The sequence below is a fragment of the Cephus cinctus genome, unplaced genomic scaffold (assembly GCF_000341935.2).
Source record: "Cephus cinctus unplaced genomic scaffold, Ccin1 Ccin1_scaffold0678, whole genome shotgun sequence".
Taxonomy (NCBI): domain Eukaryota; kingdom Metazoa; phylum Arthropoda; class Insecta; order Hymenoptera; family Cephidae; genus Cephus; species Cephus cinctus.
In genome coordinates, this window is record NW_014333303.1 from 102138 (window position 1) to 121894 (window position 19757).

The following is a 19757-nucleotide window of genomic DNA, read 5'->3' on the forward strand; positions in this document are numbered from 1 at the left end:
TTATTACATCTTATTTACATAGGCAAAACTTCAGCCAAATCCTCATCTTTATTCTCCACTATTCCTCTTATTTATAATATGTAACTGGCACAAGACTTCAGAACATTGATTGTGGTATTATGCTACATTCTCGAACAAAAACAGTAACAAGTTCTTTATTCGTAAACCTATAACGTTTCTTTTTTATTATCATCATCACTCACACTAAAGTTAGCAGCGGCCCTTCAGACAATATACAGAATAACTCTTTTACTTTCTGGCGTTAACACCAGAATAACTCATATACATATAACAAACATTTGCTTTGAAATGTTCATATTATCTAGAAAAATCATGATAAGTACGAGGTATAAGTACACGCTCGTTGTGTATGATTTTATCTGGAGTTGCAATATTTCATAACTCAATTTCTCCTTTGTTTTTTGTTTTAATTACAATTATGATAGACTATATAATAATAATGCGAGAAGCATTACATATTGCGAATATTGTCCTAATGAGTTCTTATAGTTGTTTTTATGAGTCTCATTTATTCAAAAAAAAAATTAATTGCTCTACGTGTATTTGGAATTTCATAAGTTTCGTAACAACTATCATTTGTCTCAGATGATCATTCCAACTAGACAATATCATGGATAATAATAGACATCACTGTCATTAATTTGGAAGTAAAACATTTAAGTTTGTATCTTAGTTATACTATAAAACAAATTGTTTTATTTATAATCAGTGCGTTCATCTACAACTTAGATCAAAGATAATTTTACATACATACTCCGAGGAATAATTCATAACACGCACGAGATGCGCATGAATATTATCCTTGATCTGTTTGAAAAAGGCCACTGAAGTACGTGTACTCCCAAAGCCTTATACATAATTGAGTTATGCACTATTTTTAATATAAAGTGTATTGGTTTATATATTATTCTCAGAATTTATAACCAACATTAAAAGGACAGACAAATGTTCCCAACTGTCCAACAACACTTCGTTTAAGAAGCCAATCTATTGTTAATTGATTCATTTCCATTTTCATTATAAATATTTATTAAAATTGACATCATTTCACTGTTCAAAAAAGCTTGCAGAGAAGACTGTTAAAATTGTAAGATTCTATGTTAATGAATGGACTAAGTTTCATATCACTATTATCCTGTTTCAAAGGCAATTTTTATTATGTCTACTCACTCTTATTTGTATTTGATCATCCTAAAAAATATATTTATATCGTACCAATGCACAGGCTTTCAGAGTCACGTACGATTTAAGGCGTTAGGCCTGTTATTCTATTATTACTGTGCGATCTGTAAATGTACATGACTATTATAACTATTGCTCGTTACGCATATTTACGTTGCCTCAGTTTCCTCGGAAGTAGTGTGCAGCCTATCGGCAAGAGGTTTTATATATGTCCATCCACCATCCTTAGTCTCTTTGAAAAGCTGAGAATAAATGGGAATATACGAGATAATGAGACATGCTATTAATTAATATTATTATAGTTGAGCTATTGATATCGTATTATATATCGTAATACACATACTGTAAAAGTAACCTCACCTTTGTTTGCCAGGTAATATTATTATCCTTTCGAATCCGCGCCTCATCCCGTTGTTTCTGCTCAATAGAACATTTAGCAGCAGTTGCTTTATCCATATCATTAATACGTAAGCCTACAGTAACCTCTCGCCAGACTTTCCTCGATTCATATTCTTCTTGTTCCGAAATTGATTTGACCAGTTTCTTCTCAATACGCATTTCCCGGACGTCAGCAAAATCCTCCGTCCTCTGAAAAATTTCGATTCGGAAAATAGGTATTGTGAAATTCTTGTATGGTAACGAAATGATTAAATTAATTTTATACTCACTCCATCAGCCCATTTAGCTTCCATCGCACCACTCCATTCTCCATTAATTACCACGAATGGCTTTTTATCTCCGGGTTGCGTGATCTGGCAGGTGATACGATTACGTTTACCACCGTAGAAAGGCTTAGTCAAAAAATCTACAGCTGCTTGATATCCAGTCTGCGCACATGTTATCGTTGCTGCTCCACCCAATTCTATCCAAGGCACGGTAAGTATGGATCTACCGTAACCATTTGGAAATGTCAAAACGTATTCCTCTCCGTGATCTAATACATTAACCCAGCCCTTCCCTACGTTGTGCACACCTATACTAAGACCTAAAAACTTGCTTTTTGTCCAAACGTGCGCGCCAAAACTTATCCTCTTCCCATAATGTTCGGCATAAAATGCACTTACTGAAATTGCATTGAAAATATCATATTAATTCGTTTATGATTGCCGGTATAAATAATTAGTTTCTTTTAATTGAATTATGATAAAAGTACTGTATGATCATTACCTGGAGGATGATGAGAAACTTGTTCTGCAACGAATGAGAGTTGATTTTCTTGACACCATGGTACGGGTCCTTCATTCAAAGGTTTTGAGCCGTGATTTGTACCAGCATCGGCAGTAGCATTCGTAGGAAGATTCCAGTGACACCGAAAAATTTCGCCCAATATGGGATTGTAAGGTTTTTTAGCAACCCCGGATTTTCGACCTGCATGGAAGCTACATAGATACCAGCGTACAACTTGCACCATCCTGTCTCTAGGGGTTGGCATGTCTGCTATGCTGAAATGTTTTTTCTAATTCCAGAAAAGTTCCAACAACATTGGATCATCGATTGTGTAACGAAACAGCACAGATTTATTATGAACACCTTTTTATACTAATAGAATAACGTTCATGTGAAAGTAATAATTACCTTACAAAAAGATCAGGATGTGCAAAATAATCTGCATACATTTCTAAAAGCGACCTGCGCTCTAGGATGAATGTTGGTAAAGCTACCTTTGTCAAATCCATGCCAATTTTCACTTGTGACAGCAAATGTGTCACAACCGAGCCATGGCTTTCCATTGAATCCACTAGTAATATTTAATTATACAAATAAGTTATTGATAAAAAAATAATAGAGTTCAATAGGAAAGAACAGGTCATACTAACTTTCTGGTTCGCTTTCTTCCTCGTACAATGCTGCAATATGAATGAAAAATACAATGAATTATTAGTACAATAAAGTAGAAAACTTATATAATTATTTTTAACTGAATGATAACATTTAATATAAATTAATTAACCATGAATTATAAAAATGATATTTTGTAATATATGTCAGTACGATCTTGTAATTACAGCTTAAAAATACCAACAGTTGGTATATTATTCAATGTTAATGATAATTAATATATTACATACTAATGACATAGTTGAAGGATTCTTGCATATTCACAACATCTTCACTCATAATTACATTGACATCTCAATAAAACTTAACCTTCAACCTAAGAATATAATTACAGTTAATCCCCAATGAACTTACGATTTATACCAGAGTTCTGCATATTTTCTTCTTGAAATAGTACAATTAGTATCCATTCCTAAAGGCTCAGTGCCATGCGGGAGTCCAACATGTCGCGAAATTCGACACAATGTTTACTACCATTCATAGAGAACATAGTGTTTATTATCTTTATTACGGAATAAAATATTTTTTTTAATTACAAAGTGCCACTTTTCGCCTGAAGCAACCATCGTTCTCTTGAGTGTTCAAATTTAAATAATTCAGATCTCGGTATCCCGACACGTTCTGTGACGTAATTGTGTGCCACTAAATGTCTATAGGTCAGTAATGATCTATGTCTGCTGCGCGTATATACAGGGCATACGGACGTATCCACCCATATAGAAGGTATATAATTCAAATCAATACTTAAAGCCATCGCTAAAGGCGACTGCGCTTTTGCCTTTGTTCCTGGTATTCAAATATGTAGTAGTTACGAATCTTTAATCCATCATGAGCATTTAATCTCATTAGATCTCATTAAAAAAAATACCTAATATCTACTCAAGCATTTGTATTTGTACTATAAAATGAATCTTGACTCACCATCATAATCCACGGAGCCATCACCTTTGGTTGGCGGAGGAGGTGGCGGCTGTTTACGACTATCATTTGAACTACTTTCTGTTGGTGATTGTAACCGGTCGTTATCACGTCGTCTACTAGAACATTATTTGAATAACGTATAAAAAATTCGGGATATCAATAGTGACAGAACTATACAAAGAATCATATGGTGCAAAATACTGCATGAAATTAAAATATGAATAATACTTGCAGTTGAGAATGGCTTTGAGATGAGGAAGGAGGTGCAATCTCATCAGCCGCGTCATAGTAATCGTCATCTTCGTCCGAGGAAGAGTATGAAAACTCTGGTACTGGAAGGCTTCTAGCTATAGGAATGCAAGACCGAAAACAAATACAAATTCTGCGTGGGCTCTGAGGCCCGTACTCGTAGTCAATTTTTAATGTTAAGGACAATCTTAAGTCGTCCCTTTACCATGTATGGTCTTAAGACTGTACTTCGTCTCAAGCACTGACTATAAATACGGGCCTAAATGGTCCTTTAAAATTTCTTTCAATATTAGCCACAGTGTTGTTCATATGAACAACTAATTCAGCAATAAAATTATTAACTAACCATTTGGTAAACTTGGCACTCTTGGCTCAACGCATTCGGAACCTAATTCAATTCCAATTTGAACAGTAGACTCAGATTCTCCAGCAGCGACTAAAGAACACAAAACAAATAAATAATTGCCTCAGTACTATAATTTATTAAGCAACATTTAATTACTGACCATGTGTTAACGTCGGTGCAACATGTACTGGTTCAGTTGGTCCTCTGTAGATACCGTTAACAGGAATGGCCGTATTCTGTAAGAACGACAGAGTTCAAATATCTACCAATGAAAATTTAATAAAAATCTACAACGTATAACAGTATCACCAAAGTCCTTGCATGAGTAAATACAGAGTAACGTATAAATTATAAATATTGCGAAATTATCCTTTCAAAACAATTAAACCTCATAAACAAGGAGCCAGAGTTAAAAGCAAACATTACTGTAACATCGAACACCATAGGTCAGGCAAAATAAAATACCTTTGCAATTTGCAGCTGTACAATGGTATGCTTAACAGAATTAAGCATTGCGTTGGCTTGCGTTAGGATGGCTGCATACCTCTGTTGCTTTTCCTCGTCTCCTTCGTCCACGGTTTTCTGTTTTCCCTCGATTAATTTAATTTGATCAATTAATAATTGAAGATATGCATCTGCCTCAGCTACTTTGCGATCAAAGTCTTGTTTGGGCGGTGATTTCTTAGGGTCCCATCGCTGAAAGCATTTTATAGTTTAATTAAAAAGAAGAAAGCTCCTCTCACTATTCTCAAAGTATAACGCAAATTCTCGTAGCGAATAGTACTAACATTCTAAATTCATGACACCGTTCGACATAATATGCTTTGTGAATATTTCACAATATTGAAATTTCATATGATATTTGAATAATGATGAGCCGGTTATTAGATCAACACTTCAAGAAAGCAATATTCAAGGACATGTATTGTTCTACTTTTGAATGACGATTAATGAGACAGTCATTAATTAATAATATTAAACACAAGTGCAACAAGGAGTAATACCGCATGTGAATGTCGTAAAATGGTATCTTCAAGGGCTCTGACCCAACGTTCACGTTCCTCTCCATTGCGTGTCTGAAAGTGAAAAGTCTTGGGGTCGTCTTTACAAGAAGCTGTTGTGATGGTGAACGTACTGTCATCCTCATCATCGATTCCAATGACAGCACCCCTCAGACGTACACAACCTCGGCGAGCACCGCGCATCATCTTCTCTTTACTCTGCAAAATTGAATAATGATATATTTTTAAGAATTTCTTTTTCTGGCTATACGCATTAGAATAACAACGAAGACAATTATTTCCAAATCCCAAAATAATATCATTGAGATTTACCTTTAGGAATGCAAAACAGCTGCATAAAAATAATATACAGTTGAAACGAATCATCATTTTTAAAAAAGCAAAAAATAACGTAGGTACTCATCATGATGCATATAATTTATGAGAGGCTTTGGACACAATGAAATATATTAAATATATTTGAGAAGAAAACAATATCGTCTGCAAATCATATCACATTGTAGCAGAAATAAGCTCAATAACATGTGTCCCTGCATTAGCGGATTCTTTCCGATCGAAGTCAAAGGTTGGAAATGCGTACATAATTCCTGACCTTTACTAGTTGAAATATCGTTTTCATTTGGTTATAATTGGCTTCGGGCTTGTAGCTGCGTCTGGAAGTTTTAGCTTACCGACGTTTTACAAACATAGCAAATTACTTCATTAGGGCTTGTAAGGTATTCTTATACCAGTGCGCCTTGGCAAAAGTTATCTCTTGTAGCGTTCGTGTGTAACATGGTTAGCCAGTCAGCTGTTATATTAATTTTGGTTGGCCAACCGAAATAAAAGATGTTTGTGAAACATCGACAAATTATAACTTCCAGACTAGTTTACTACTCCTGTTTCTTCACAATAGTCGAGCCACGACATCATGGTCACGTTCTAGGGACTCTTTTATGTTATAACCGGTACAAAGGTGACACCTCAAATGTGACATACTAATGTCATCGCCGAAATTGCTTAGCGTAATCTGTGAATGTAATTTTCCCATTGAAATCATTCTTACTCGTTCAATTGGTGATAAGGTGTTTCTCAAAAAGGTCGCTGGAATTGCAAATTTTATGTTATATGGATACGACAATAATTTTTCTTATAGGTCGTAGTATGACACGTGCAAACAGTATACATCCCGAACCATAAATTTACATCGAATCAAGTATCTGAATTGGCATATATTCATTGGCTGTCCAATCCGTCATTTGTGTTGTATTCATAGCAGTATTATGAATAATTTCCAATTATAAGGGAACAGTTGAAAAACTTCCTCCTATTGTTTTACATTGTCAAATAAAACAGTAGTATGTGAATTGGGACATAATACTACGTAAACTGGAGTATCATAGGGATGCAGTTTTTCTATAATTTCTTAATAATGTACGAATATTTCTTGTAATGTAACGAATATCATCGTGCGTGTAATATATTTTTATCGTAGTTTAAAAGGCTCAATAAGCATTCAAATATATTAGCTCTTATTCTATCATCTAAATTGTATACTAAACTATAATTTGCGTCCAGTAAATACAGTTGACATTACATAAAATCTGTTGTGTGTTTTATGCTATTAATATATGTTTTAAATATTCTTTGTACTTTCACTCACGCTTTTTTTTAACGATTCCTCCATCCCTCTATTGTTCAAAAGTGAAGTTTATATTGAAATATATGAACCTAAAATTCTGGAATATTCAAACATTTACAATGATTCTCACTAAGCAAATCCTATAAACCAACTGTGACCAAATTGTTATAGACAAAAAAAAATGATAATCGTTGTAGTGATGTAAGTAGTAAAATTTTAATAACGTGTGTTTTTTAAAGTAAGATAGGGGCATCTGTTTAACGATGAATGACGCACAACAATGATTTAATTCGAGGTGGGGAAACATGCATTCTTCATATATAAGCCGGTACTATGAATTTTACAGAGCTTAGACATTCAACGATATCACCATTGCCCGAGCATGTATGAAATTTAACATCACGTTAAGTTAGATATCAGTAGCAACAATTTTATACTATACAGTCTCCTTGTAGTTAGTTGAAAAAAAAGAAAAGTACACAATGGGATTCACAGAATTGTATAATCATTATATGATCGAGAAAGCAGGTGAGTCCTGAACAATAACTGAGCACAAATTACTAAAATTACTATTACTCGAATAAAATGAGGGTTTTGAAATGAAATATTAGTTCCCGCACATACGTCTTTCAAGAATTAGTGACCTACATTGCTAAGTACAATATTAATATATGCACGATAATTTTAAATAAAAGAAATTAAAAAATTAAACAATTAGATTATGTATTCAAAAGACAGAACGGGTGTCATATAAGTATGGATTTGATAATAAAATTCAGTTTCGTAGTATACTTGTCTTTTACGTTTAGTTTGTATATACTAATATACTATTACATATATTATATTAATAAATATTATTCTTTCAGATGTTCGCACAAATGACTGGTTCTTAATTCATTCACCGATACCACTAGGATTGATCCTTATAAGCTATCTTTATTTTGTATTGGGTTGCGGCCCCCGTTACATGAAAAATAGGCAACCACTTTCATTAAAAACATATATCAAATATTATAATATTTTCCAAATTGTTGTTAACGCGTTGTTAGTGTACTATGTTGCAACATCAGGATGGACAACGCACATCAATTTTGGATGTGTGCCATTCGATTACGGCACGGATCCTATTTCTATAAGAGTAAGTGTTCTACGTTAAGTGTAATTTAAATGTTTTAGCAACAAAATTAAAACTTAATATACTGTGTGTTTGGGATTAAAGATTTTCCATATAAATGATGTTCAAGTTTCTGTTAAATTATTGGTTTAAGAATTTTGAAAATTAAGAGTTAATGAAAGTCAATTTATTTTTCAGCTGACGCATGTAATCTATTGGACTTTCATTGTGAAGATAATTGATTTAAGTGAGACAGCAGTATTCATATTCAGAAAGAAGAACAATCAAATTTCTGGGCTTCATCTGTATCATCATGTCACTACATGTCTGTTTGCATGGCTGTCTTGCAAATACTGGACCAGCTATATGGGATCATTAACGTTACTCATTAATTGCGGTGTCCACGTTATTATGTATACGTATTACCTACTAAGTAGCACTGGAAAACCTTCGATCCAGGGTGTGCTAAAAGTTATTAAACCATACATTACCATCGTACAAATGGTAAGGCATGTAATTTAATATATTCCATATTTTTATGTTAATATTTATAAACAAATAATTACAGATGCAACACAAAGTATTTAATAGAGTTTTTATATATTCGATAAATTTGTATACTTTAAATATGAAATGAATTTGCTGTTTTCAGGTACAATTCTGGGTTCTCCTCATTCATGCCTTTCAAGGAATTTTACCGTCGTGCGACATACCTAAATGGAGCCCTATATTACATATATTGAATTTGCTTATAAATTTCTTCCTGTTTCTAAATTTCTATAGATCTTCTTATCATAAACATAAGAAAAGTGTATAGAAACAAAATATTGTAGAAATGAAGATATGTGTTAGTAAATGTACATCCGATTCACCATTTTAATTTCATAAGTCCATCATTGTAGTCATGTAAATCAAACTCTATATTATATTAAACACAATATTACTTAATTATATATTCACAATTGCCATAGACACTGTTCAACTGTATGTAAATAAATAAATCATCTTGCAAATTTCTAGTATTTTATACATTTTCAATATTAAAATAAATATGTTCAATACACTTTCAAAAATATAATTAGATATAGCTATCTAAAATATGATGCATATGACTTTCATTACACTCCATTATAATAGGGCTCAATGTTTTAATAATTCAAGAATATTAAAGGCCTAAAGTGTTTGATAAATGATATTGTCTCAACGTATGGAACTGTCATAATTATTAAAGAATAAATCAATTCAATACTTGCTCAGTAAGCAAAACATTATACTAAAATCCTAACCTTATTATCGTGTCAAAGCAAAACTGTCAAAACAATGAAAAATTGTAATGTTTTCTAAGCTCAATTGTTACGATGACATTATCTGTTGTGCAACATTTGATCTAATATTGGAAACAACCGAAAGATATCACAAAAACGCACAGTGTACCGATCAGCTGACAGTAACACAATGTATACAATTAAAAGTAAAAAACATGAATTGGAAAGAATCTAACAGAAGTCAAATATACTAGCATCAGAATTGTACGCTACGTTTTTTCCTATCAAGTTTTGACAAATAATCCACCAATTTATACAAACTGCTAATTAGCAAGTGGGTGTAACCTGTCGTGCATCAAACTATAAATGGTCCCAGAAAGTATTGGAAATTTAAAAAAATATACTTACTGTATAATACGAAAGAAGTCCAGCATTATCGTCTAACACAAACCACCGGTATTGCCATCCATTTACCACATTGGTCCACTTGCTTAACGAACCCTCCATCGTCGACATGTTGTTTGTTGCTGCCATTGGAGCGGAATAGATGTTGAACTCGAAGTGTGAAAATTGAATATTCACTTGCCAAGTACTCCTTTACCAGATGCCGTTACCAGCTTATCTACTAATGTATTATAGAATTCAGGTACTAATTATCGTTAAGTAACAAACTTTTTACTTTTTGAAGCAAAAATGCAGGTCCTTTAAGATATTACAGTTTTGGTATTCTTCGTTCATCAATAAGAAAATAATTGTCTTGAGAAAAATTTCCCAGGACACGTTTGCGTCATGCTTTCAATGTAAAAAGATGAGAACATCAATAAATATAACGTTATGAATTAGTTAATCATGCCAAATATCATTGCTGATAGTTTTTTCTTTTTTTTTGTTGCTACATAAGTAATTATTTATTGTCTTGAATAAGGGTCGTTTCGATTCTACAGTGAAATCACTATGACCGCGATCTAGTAACTATTATAAGATACTCATCGGTTCCATTCTCACTGGTTGTTCGGAAACAATAAAATAATAAATACATCTTGGAGAATTTGAAAGGGCAAAGGTGCCGATATTATTAAGTGACAATTACGGATGTCCTTTTGTAAATAGTGAGCTTGTACATTTTAGTAGAGATACATTTTAAGTAGACTAGAGGATAGTGGACTTTTCTATTACTGAAAGGACACATTTGGCTGGAACTATCCGATCTTCAGGGAGGTACGTAAGATTTAAACGCATTTTATCGGTCAAATGATAAATTAGAGTCTTAAGTATGATCAATCTGACATTGTGATTCGCACCATTTTTGCTAACCGGTGTCAGTAATAAATCCAACCATAACAGTGACCTGACAAATTGTGGGACTTACATTAATGCACAGCTTTCTGTGAATTTTAGGATCCATAAACAAATTACGGCAATGCTGCTTCTTCCTTATTTATTCTTGAAACTAGTAAAGTTCTAGTTTATTAATCAAATTTGAAATTACTATATGATAAACTTAAAACGTATGTTGTAGCAGTTTCTAGGAATAAAATTCTGTTAATAACTGCATTTAGTGTAAAAATTTTTATAATCAATGGTACAAATTAGTACTACCTAAATTTACTATGAGTTTTCATGATTATCCCTTTTATTTGTTCATAATTTTAAATGTGTTTATGTAAGAGGAATATGTATAATACTCACTGTAATTCAGATTAAAGAAGCAATAATTAAATCGCATTAGGTGTGTCTCTTAAAAACATACTATTTTGAATTACGAATAAATTGTACTTGACAATGAAAATGCTATTACATTGATAATATATATTTGTTCAAGAATGCAATTCTTTTAGCATAATTTTTGTAAGAAAATGCTTTTGCTTTGTTTACGTAGTTGGGCTGTATATTAGATTTGTATTGCTATTATTCTTGTTATAGATCTTGCGACTAACGGTAATTTTGGTATAATAGATAACTAGGCACTTCTTCGGGTAAGAAAATATTAGCATGGCTAACTGTATGCAGAGTATATTTAACTATACATAAATCTCATCATCAATTAGTCTAAAATTAAATGTTCTATAATGTAAAATTAAACATTAGGATATAAGAATGGAGGAAAAAAGGAGTACTGGTGTAAGAGGGGTTGAAGAGCCAGAGGAAGCAGAGAATATTATTATAAATGAGGTAGATGGTCTACCTAATGTACATCCAAATTATCAGCAATTGGAATTGGAATTTGAAGAAAAAGAGGACCGTGGGGATGCAAGTTCAAGAACACTAGACGAGTTAGTTCATGATGAAGATCTTCCTACTTCAGTAATTGTCACCAATGTTGACCCACGTGTCTTCAAAAGTGATGAACTAAAGGTTACTTAATTTTCATAGTCTTATATAGTACTTTTAATTCGATGCTAGTTTGATAAACACAGATAATACTTATCTATACTTTATATGAATTTATTACAGAGTGGCATAGAAACACTATTTAAACAATTTGGACAGGATGCTACGTTTCAATATTTTAGATCATTCAGGCGTATGAGGGTAAATTATAGTTCTCCAAGTGCTGCTGCACATGCCAGAATACATTTACATCAAGTTCACTATGGAGAAACAGATATCAACTGTTACTTTGCACAACCTGTGACACCAATAGGTTTGTTTCCATCATTCTGGCAATGATTGTGTAGTCAAAAATATTACAATAGAAACTATATTTAAACAGTCACAATGATATGCTATGAGATATGCTTTATTTGCAATAAGATAACTTGAAATCAGTTAGATCGGAGAAGTAGCGTGACACAAATTGAAATATAATTGAAATATAAAAACAATATAATACACTATCTCTAGAATAGTATTGTAAATTATTATCTCATACTGGCTTTTTGTATATTTAAATACAGATATGGAAGATCGGCATCTGCAACCACCAGCCCCCACCAAACAGTTCCTAATTTCACCTCCAGCATCCCCACCAATAGGCTGGGAACCCAGAGAGGAAGGTGAACCTCTTGTCAATCATGATTTACTAGCAGCAATAGCAAACTTGTCACCAGGTATCTATAATCTCCTTATTAAAATCAAATTGGATAAAAGATCATTAACACATCTGATTCCACAGACAATTATTAATTTCTAAATATTAAATATAATTATATTTATATCCCCACAATAATCATTGTGGCAATAATAAAAACGTAAACAAACAAATAATTGTTGAATCAGGTGGTAGTCACGAGTTGCATCCAGGAGGTTCCGGTCAGCCAGGCATAGTGGTCCACGTATGCGAAACGACGAATCCAATGCAAAATGCTCCTCGTATCCAACACACGCGCTGTCCGGATCATTAATTTAGCTCCTGTTGTCTCTTCCTATATCGTTCAAATAATAAAAATGGCAATTACTTTGCCCAATCCATCCAGAACACGACAAAAGTCGTATAGAGCTCGTGAAGAATATGTAATAAGAGAGCATTTTGATAATTCGAATAATTCTATTGCCAAGCCATATTTTGTAAGTTTTAATTATGGTGTCAAAATAAAAGGTTCAGAAACCGAGTTCGAATAATGGAATATTGCTGCTCAAAAAGCCGAGGATTTAACTAATCGTTAAAAAAAATTCGAAATCTCATACGATTGATTGATTAATCTTACAGCCACTATCTCGTTCGTTATAAATAAAAAAAAACGAGTCTTTTTCTCTACTTTCCAAGATAGTCACATTTAGTTTATAAAACTTGAACTAAATGATGCGTAGTTGTTACATGAGAAGGGGTACATGTCGATTAATGATCCTCTGGTATATCTAATAGATTCTGAAATGAGTTTAGCAAATGTCTTATTATTAAATTATCACAATCAATGTGATATACATCAACTTTTTTTTTCTTCTCACGCTTTCCACGGCGCCTATAGATAAGCGCAGTAAAATGCAAATTACGTGATATAAACGAAGAAGAGAAAAAAGAACATTAATTATGGTTTATAATTATAAAGGAATTTAGTCGTTCATTACTCATTGAAAAAATAATTTATAATCACTCATTAGGGAACACAGTCGAATACGCCGTATAACAAAATATGGCTTTGCACTTGTCTCTTACGATCCTTTACAACGATGACGATTTTCACCTGTAGAATGTTGACATGGAAACTCATATTCTTTCTTAAAAAGGATAAAGACTCGCGACCCTGTATCTTTATTGTTGAATAAAGTAGATCAAAAATTCGAACACGTTGCAAAGGGGAAGAAGAAAAATAACACTTGTACGTAATAAGAATCGAAACAAAGATATGGCAAGACTTAATGCTTTATGCAGAATTGTATTACACGTAACTTATATTTGAAAGGAATTGTGAAAATTATTAAAATAATTTATTAAAAAAGGAAAGAATGAAACCGATGTACGTACCACGTTCTACAAATTATCACGCAAAATATATCGCAACGGAGTTTAACTTACAAATTACATCTTCATATCGTGAGTGTGCTATTTATCCGTACGGATAATATATGTACTAAAGGCATAGGGATGTTGAAGGGGGAAAAAACATTGAAAAATATGATTAAAGTAATGAAAATCTCCGTCAAACTATTTTTCTTGGTATTCGACGTATCGTTAATAAGACATGTTAACATTTTAATGTCGAAATGCGTGTGTGAATGTGGTATTAGTTATATAACTTTCTCGTGTGTATATATATATACGTATATACATACCTATAATATAGATGTACATATATTTATATACACATATATATTATATATATATACATAAGTATACATCGCGTTCCCTTTTTCTGCAAAAAATATAAATACTTCAATCGTTAACGATTATTAAGTTGTACTTATTAAAATCTTTAAGGATCCCGTCAAATGGATTGTTGTTATAAGGAATTATTTTAAAATAGCCTCTTGTCATTTAACATTGAATTGATAAGAATAAAGTTCATAAAAATCATTTTCTGCACTTATTATTCAGAGACTAAGTAGGCTGAGCAAGAATTGAACGATAGAAAGTAAAATATCAGCTTAGACAAAGATTAAAATTAATATTGCAATACAAATTTATAATCCACCGTACGTAATATTCATTCGTATCAATAACAGATATGATTGAGCATTGCTTTCTGTTATACATGAAGAGAAGATTTTCTGTAATTGATTCAATATATCTCACTAGAGTGTAAATATTTGGAGTTCAAACGGTTTTATAAATGAAAATAGGAACAACGTTGTTATATTAATGATCATAGACATTTTTAAAGTAGTATTTTTCTGGAAAATTCAGATTTTTAATGCAATGCGAGTTACTTGTATTCTTACACTCTTAAATTCATTCAAATATTATAAAGGCTTTATACAACAAGTTAGACTTTATCGACACTAGTTTACGTAGATGTAACACTTTAACAAATTGTGTTTTTCCTCAAACTTAAAATTCTAGCAAATTATTTCCTTATTGCCTAGCGTACGCTCCAGTTCACTAATTAAATGTTACGTATATTTATGCGCAAAATTTATAGGCCGTACATAATGTATACAAGGACTTGTCGGAGACCCAGAATCCGCGAGCTGACGAGCTGATTTTGCAGTTGGGATTATAAGGAATGTTAATTCGGAGAAAAAAGGTGGCATAAAGTATTACATTGCAAGATGAGTCGGTATCCCTATTTTCATTGAAATTTCCTGTTTTTTTTTTTCCTTTTTGAATCACCAAAGCATTTCAAATACAAACAATTTGCTTCGGGAAATTGAACTTAGTCATAACTATTTATGTGTTCTACGTAATAAAGAATCGGTCACAATAATGAGATCACCATTATTTAAAACGATCTTCGTTAATGCTGACAAATTTTTAGAGTTTCTACTGCACGTATATATCCTTTCTTCGATCTAATTATCCGTTATGAATTTGCAGGATAGTCCTTATAAAGTGATATGATCTTTTGAGTCAACATGTTCTTGTTCATTTCCTTTCTGTTCGATCATTTATTAAAAGTAATGTCTATTCCATTGATTTGAAGCTGTCAATGAATGGCAGGTAAGTAAACCTGTTTCCTTTAATCTGCTTGAGCATACGCTTCCGCACAGGGAGAAACTCAAGTTCTATAAAAATATAGTATCAGCCATAGAAGTCCGAATGATTTCACGAGTAGCCATCATCAAAGGTTACGCCATGTAAACGAACGTGTTGATGTCTTCGTCGTGTCTTCGAATATATTTGTGCTCGATAAGCCATTCGATTTGCTCTTTAATCATTTTTTTACTGGGTAAAAACATATTCTTCAATATGTCTACTAATTCTGTTTGCAGCTGCGCATTGTTTATCTTCTTGCGCATCTTCAATATCTTTATGATGGCCTCCTATTTGCATAAATCAAAGAATCATACTTAGCATTGATTACAGTGAACAGGAAAATTGTACAAACTTATTTTTTTATATTTATGGTATTTGTACCTGTACACGTAGTATTCTGAGTTGGACGATTGATTGATTATCTTCTTCCTTACTACGTTCCGTAGAGAGCTGCAAGCGACCAATTAGATTAATTTTTCCTCGCTTTTGCAGTTTGCCATTTTTCCTAAAAACGAAATAACGATGATAGAACTAATAAGGAATAGAATGAAGTTTTAACGGCAAATGTAATAGAATACAGTTTTATACTAACACAATGGCAAATTCCTGATTTACCCAAAATCGGGAATCGTGTGCAAAGTCCTTTGGACTGTGAGCTGGTGGATCTACAAGTAATAATTGTCGTTTGAGTTTTGGAAAAGCGCACAGTGAGCATAACGTGCGTCTTAATTCTGGATCTGGTAATTCAGTAGCCAATCGGAGATTCTCATAAGATATTTTTTCCATCGGCCGTTGATTCCAAGCAAAAAGTACAGCCATTTGGAAGGTTGTTACATCCACGTCAAATCGACCCACTTGGTTCGAAAATGTTATCTAAAGTATGAGAGACATTATAATATCATATGATTGGAGGTGAAATTTTTCATTTAATGGAAGCATTACGAAAAAAAAATGTAAAGCAAGTTTCTCAATCTTACCGTTCCGTTAGACATGTGATGATACCATTGTAATTTACGACCGCTATGCTTCTTCTTGTAAAAATCTTCCACTTCGGGAATGTAGTCTTCCAATTGAAGTGGTAAACTGACAGTAACACGTTCGCTACCTCTTGCCCAAGCTCCCGCATTCAGTATCTAGTGGAAATGTTAAATATTTTGTTAAAGATCCTCTTACAATAAAAATTACAGTAAAATGTAATAGGATAAAAATTTACTTTGATATTAATGCTATCAGCAATGGCTGCTCGACATTGCTCCTTAAATTGTTGATTAAGATCCTGAGAGACTTTAATATCTTGAAACATACGCGCCAACTTATTAACATAATCCGCAGGCATTCCAACTTCTCGAAGCCATTCTACCATATTTTCTTCTTTTTCTGAATCTGCTGATGTATCCAAAATAAGACGTCGAGTTAGGTGGGCCTTGTGATACCGCATAAATACGTCCTTATTCTGAACGTATTTTAATACTAGTAGCTGTAACATGAACATTATCATAATACGAAATCTTAATTGTGATACTAGAGATAATTCTGTTAACGTGGTACATACCACATCCCTTAATTTGCTCTCAATTTCATCAGATGTAAGTTTTTTGCTTAGAGGAGTTTTTCTCAAAAGCATATCACAGTAATTAGCCAAAAGTTCAGGACATTTAGATTCTGGCTGGCCATTATTATTATTGTTCGGTTTACTGTTAACAACAGCTGTGCCAACTCCTGCACCCTGTCTAGGTGGTAATTCTAATCTGAATACCGTGGCATCGTTAACCACTAATTTGTAAGCCTTATCTCGTGCCGTGAGGAAACGTGGGTCGTCGTCAAAGGCTTCTTTCACGAGTGTCGAAAATCGACGAAACAAGTCCAATAATCTCTCAACATATTTTTCAGAATCTTGAGTGATTACGTCTACAGCAGCCATCATATCAGCCAGTCCTGCATTTGCTATATGCTCTTCCAAGTCTCTTAACATAGGTCCAACACCTTCTGGCACACGGTCCATCAATTTCAACATTAACCGCAGCTCTGTTGATGAAAGGTACACAAAATTACATTGGTAAAAATGTTAACCATACGTAGGATGAGTATTTTTATATGCGACATCAAATTAATAGAACATTTGGTCATTTACTTACTGTCCGTTTGATGATGTTGTATCATTCGTGGGCATTCTGCCAATATAGCTGGCTTAAAGGTAGCTACTAGTACTCGCACGCAACATTCAGTTAATAATTGTACACTTGCGCTATTTGGTTCTAGATATTTTTGTGCACGCAGTTCTTCTTCTCTTAACTTTGCTTCAGCATAACGCATATAATTTTCCACTCCATGTAAGGACAATTGTTCTGGCGCCTTTACCCAATAAAATGCCTCTGTAGCTTCAATATATGCTGCTTCGAAGTTTTCTCTATATATCTGGAGCTTGTCAGTTGTGTTCGAACATAGATTCACTACAAATGTTAAGAGGTTAAATATATGTATACATGGATTTTTTGAAGTTATACGTTTTCTAATTATTATTAAATATTACCATAAGATTCTCTCACACCAATTACCAGTTGAGAATCAAAAGCTTCTCCATTTCTTTCAGCTCGTACTAATCGCATTGCAGAATCTTGTAGTCTTTGTTTGATTTCACCGAATATACTTTGATTCCAACTATCTAGCATTAACTAATAGGAACAAGATTACTCAATAAATTGTTTGTATTTATAACAGCTGCTAAAAGTATTATATTTGTACAAACTTTTCTGACTATACTCTCATCAGGCTGATTTCTTTTCTGAGGAGTTGAACTTGTTTTCCCTGCAAGGGATGTTTCTAATTGTCTAAATGGGGTGGGTAGATAATTACACTGTGTAAAAAATTTTCCCCATTCAGCTATGTAAGCTTTCAATAATGCCTGCTCCTCTTGGTGTGCCAGTACTCTCTATGTTTAAACAATTGGATTACGTATCATATTAAGAACTTTTTATATCCATAAACACAAGTACTTGCGTATGATATACAAAATTAATTAAACAAAATACTTTACCTGTTGAGCCTGTTTTATAAAATCCATTATATCTTCTTTGAGTGCATCTCGCAGTTTGGGTGGACCTTTTTCGTTCTCCAAACACACAAGATGAACTGAAAAAAATAGATCCTGCCATTCGCCTTGTGTCACTGGTTCTTGTTTCAGCAATTTTAATATAATAGGACGCATGCAGGGCCATTTATCTTCGAATGTGAATTGGCCCCAATCCTGCAAAAGAAAGGTACTTTCTAATTATACTACAAATAAAATTTAAAGATACATATAGCCATTACTTCTTATATATAACCATTATATTGAAATAAGAATCTATTTCATTACTAATCATTACATTACTTCACTCATGAATAATTTTATTTTCAGGCTATCCCATAACTCAATATATTCATGTATACAAATATACACTAAAATTGTACTATAAGAATAAAAGCCTGTAAAGATACTGATGTTTCCAACGCAATACTTTTCTTAAGGTAGGTCAAGATATTTTGAAAATCATGCAACAATTCAATACATGTCAGTGACTTTATCCTTGTGATTATCATGATTGAACAAAAAAAACGTTAACAATATTAATAAAGGAATATTAAGTAACCACAATACTCATGACAAAGTTTTATTCCATTTCTGAAGAAGATATTTAAATATCTCTTACTCCGATAGTGAGTGATAATTAACGAGAGCAGTAAATTTTTTCAAATATTTAAATTAATTAATTTATCCTTTATTTCGACAGGAATTTCTTTCATTTAGTGACAACTAACCTTTAACATCGACGCCATCACAAAATTTTTGACATGTCCTATGTCGATGCGCCCAGTGCGCCATCGTCAGCCATCGTTCAATGTTGATGCATGTAGATGTCATCTTCAACATGCAGCAGAATATTTGACCAAAGAAAAAAATACATTTCATCATTTAATAATATTGCAACGACAAAAATAGATTAAATATACTTCTATTGTGACTAATTGCATGATGAGGTAATGCAATTTGGTGACAATATTTATTTCATAAAAAATTTAGCAGAAAAATTAACGATGACTATCATCCTATGGAATGCAAGGACA

At 32.8% G+C, this 19757-nt stretch overlaps 4 protein-coding genes across 16 annotated transcripts; 2 read left to right on the forward strand and 2 right to left on the reverse strand.

Moving 5' to 3' along the window:
* Positions 1–29: 29 nt before the first annotated feature.
* Positions 30–10142, reverse strand: LOC107269578 (oxysterol-binding protein-related protein 9). 4 transcript variants are annotated; one of them, XM_025086902.1, is made up of 13 exons: positions 5893–5964; positions 5563–5778; positions 5024–5254; positions 4719–4794; positions 4559–4648; positions 4196–4310; positions 3964–4079; positions 3021–3050; positions 2779–2941; positions 2371–2645; positions 1872–2266; positions 1564–1791; positions 30–1445 (listed from the first exon to the last, which is right to left on the reverse strand). In XM_025086902.1, the coding sequence occupies exons 1-13, from the start codon at positions 5947–5949 to the stop codon at positions 1353–1355; spliced, it is 2085 nt and encodes a 694-aa protein (XP_024942670.1). In that variant the 5' UTR covers positions 5950–5964; the 3' UTR covers positions 30–1352. The 4 variants fall into 4 exon arrangements, with proteins under 4 accessions (XP_024942670.1, XP_015599080.1, XP_015599079.1 ...); XM_015743594.2 differs by lacking the exon at positions 5893–5964 and adding an exon at positions 9989–10142 and having other exon boundaries at positions 691–1445; positions 3964–4076; XM_015743593.2 differs by lacking the exon at positions 5893–5964 and adding an exon at positions 9989–10142 and having other exon boundaries at positions 691–1445.
* LOC107269583 (elongation of very long chain fatty acids protein AAEL008004) lies at positions 7536–9561 on the forward strand. 2 transcript variants are annotated; one of them, XM_025086906.1, is made up of 4 exons: positions 7536–7729; positions 8068–8339; positions 8514–8824; positions 8968–9561. In XM_025086906.1, exons 1-4 carry the CDS (start codon positions 7684–7686, stop codon positions 9056–9058), a joined length of 720 nt encoding a protein of 239 aa, XP_024942674.1. In that variant the 5' UTR covers positions 7536–7683; the 3' UTR covers positions 9059–9561. The 2 variants fall into 2 exon arrangements, with proteins under 2 accessions (XP_024942674.1, XP_015599099.1); XM_015743613.2 differs by having other exon boundaries at positions 7537–7729; positions 8514–8819; positions 8968–9337.
* LOC107269584 (protein sarah) lies at positions 10092–14534 on the forward strand. Of its 5 annotated transcripts, none has more exons than XM_015743615.2 (6): positions 10311–10798; positions 11504–11556; positions 11669–11935; positions 12035–12224; positions 12478–12630; positions 12800–14534. In XM_015743615.2, the coding sequence occupies exons 3-6, from the start codon at positions 11678–11680 to the stop codon at positions 12922–12924; spliced, it is 726 nt and encodes a 241-aa protein (XP_015599101.1). In that variant the 5' UTR covers positions 10311–10798; positions 11504–11556; positions 11669–11677; the 3' UTR covers positions 12925–14534. The 5 variants fall into 5 exon arrangements, with proteins under 5 accessions (XP_024942675.1, XP_015599101.1, XP_015599102.1 ...); XM_015743616.2 differs by having other exon boundaries at positions 11504–11518; XM_025086907.1 differs by lacking the exons at positions 10311–10798; positions 11504–11556 and adding an exon at positions 10092–10226.
* Positions 14535–14832: 298 nt separating this feature from the next.
* LOC107269577 (cullin-5) lies at positions 14833–19747 on the reverse strand. 5 transcript variants are annotated; one of them, XM_015743590.2, is made up of 11 exons: positions 19452–19747; positions 18688–18897; positions 18400–18582; positions 18184–18325; positions 17789–18103; positions 17206–17678; positions 16867–17130; positions 16631–16786; positions 16246–16526; positions 16035–16158; positions 14833–15940 (listed from the first exon to the last, which is right to left on the reverse strand). In XM_015743590.2, the coding sequence occupies exons 1-11, from the start codon at positions 19467–19469 to the stop codon at positions 15746–15748; spliced, it is 2361 nt and encodes a 786-aa protein (XP_015599076.1). In that variant the 5' UTR covers positions 19470–19747; the 3' UTR covers positions 14833–15745. The 5 variants fall into 5 exon arrangements, with proteins under 5 accessions (XP_015599076.1, XP_015599078.1, XP_024942669.1 ...); XM_015743592.2 differs by lacking the exon at positions 19452–19747 and adding an exon at positions 19343–19361; XM_025086901.1 differs by lacking the exon at positions 19452–19747 and adding an exon at positions 19202–19220.
* Positions 19748–19757: the final 10 nt, after the last annotated feature.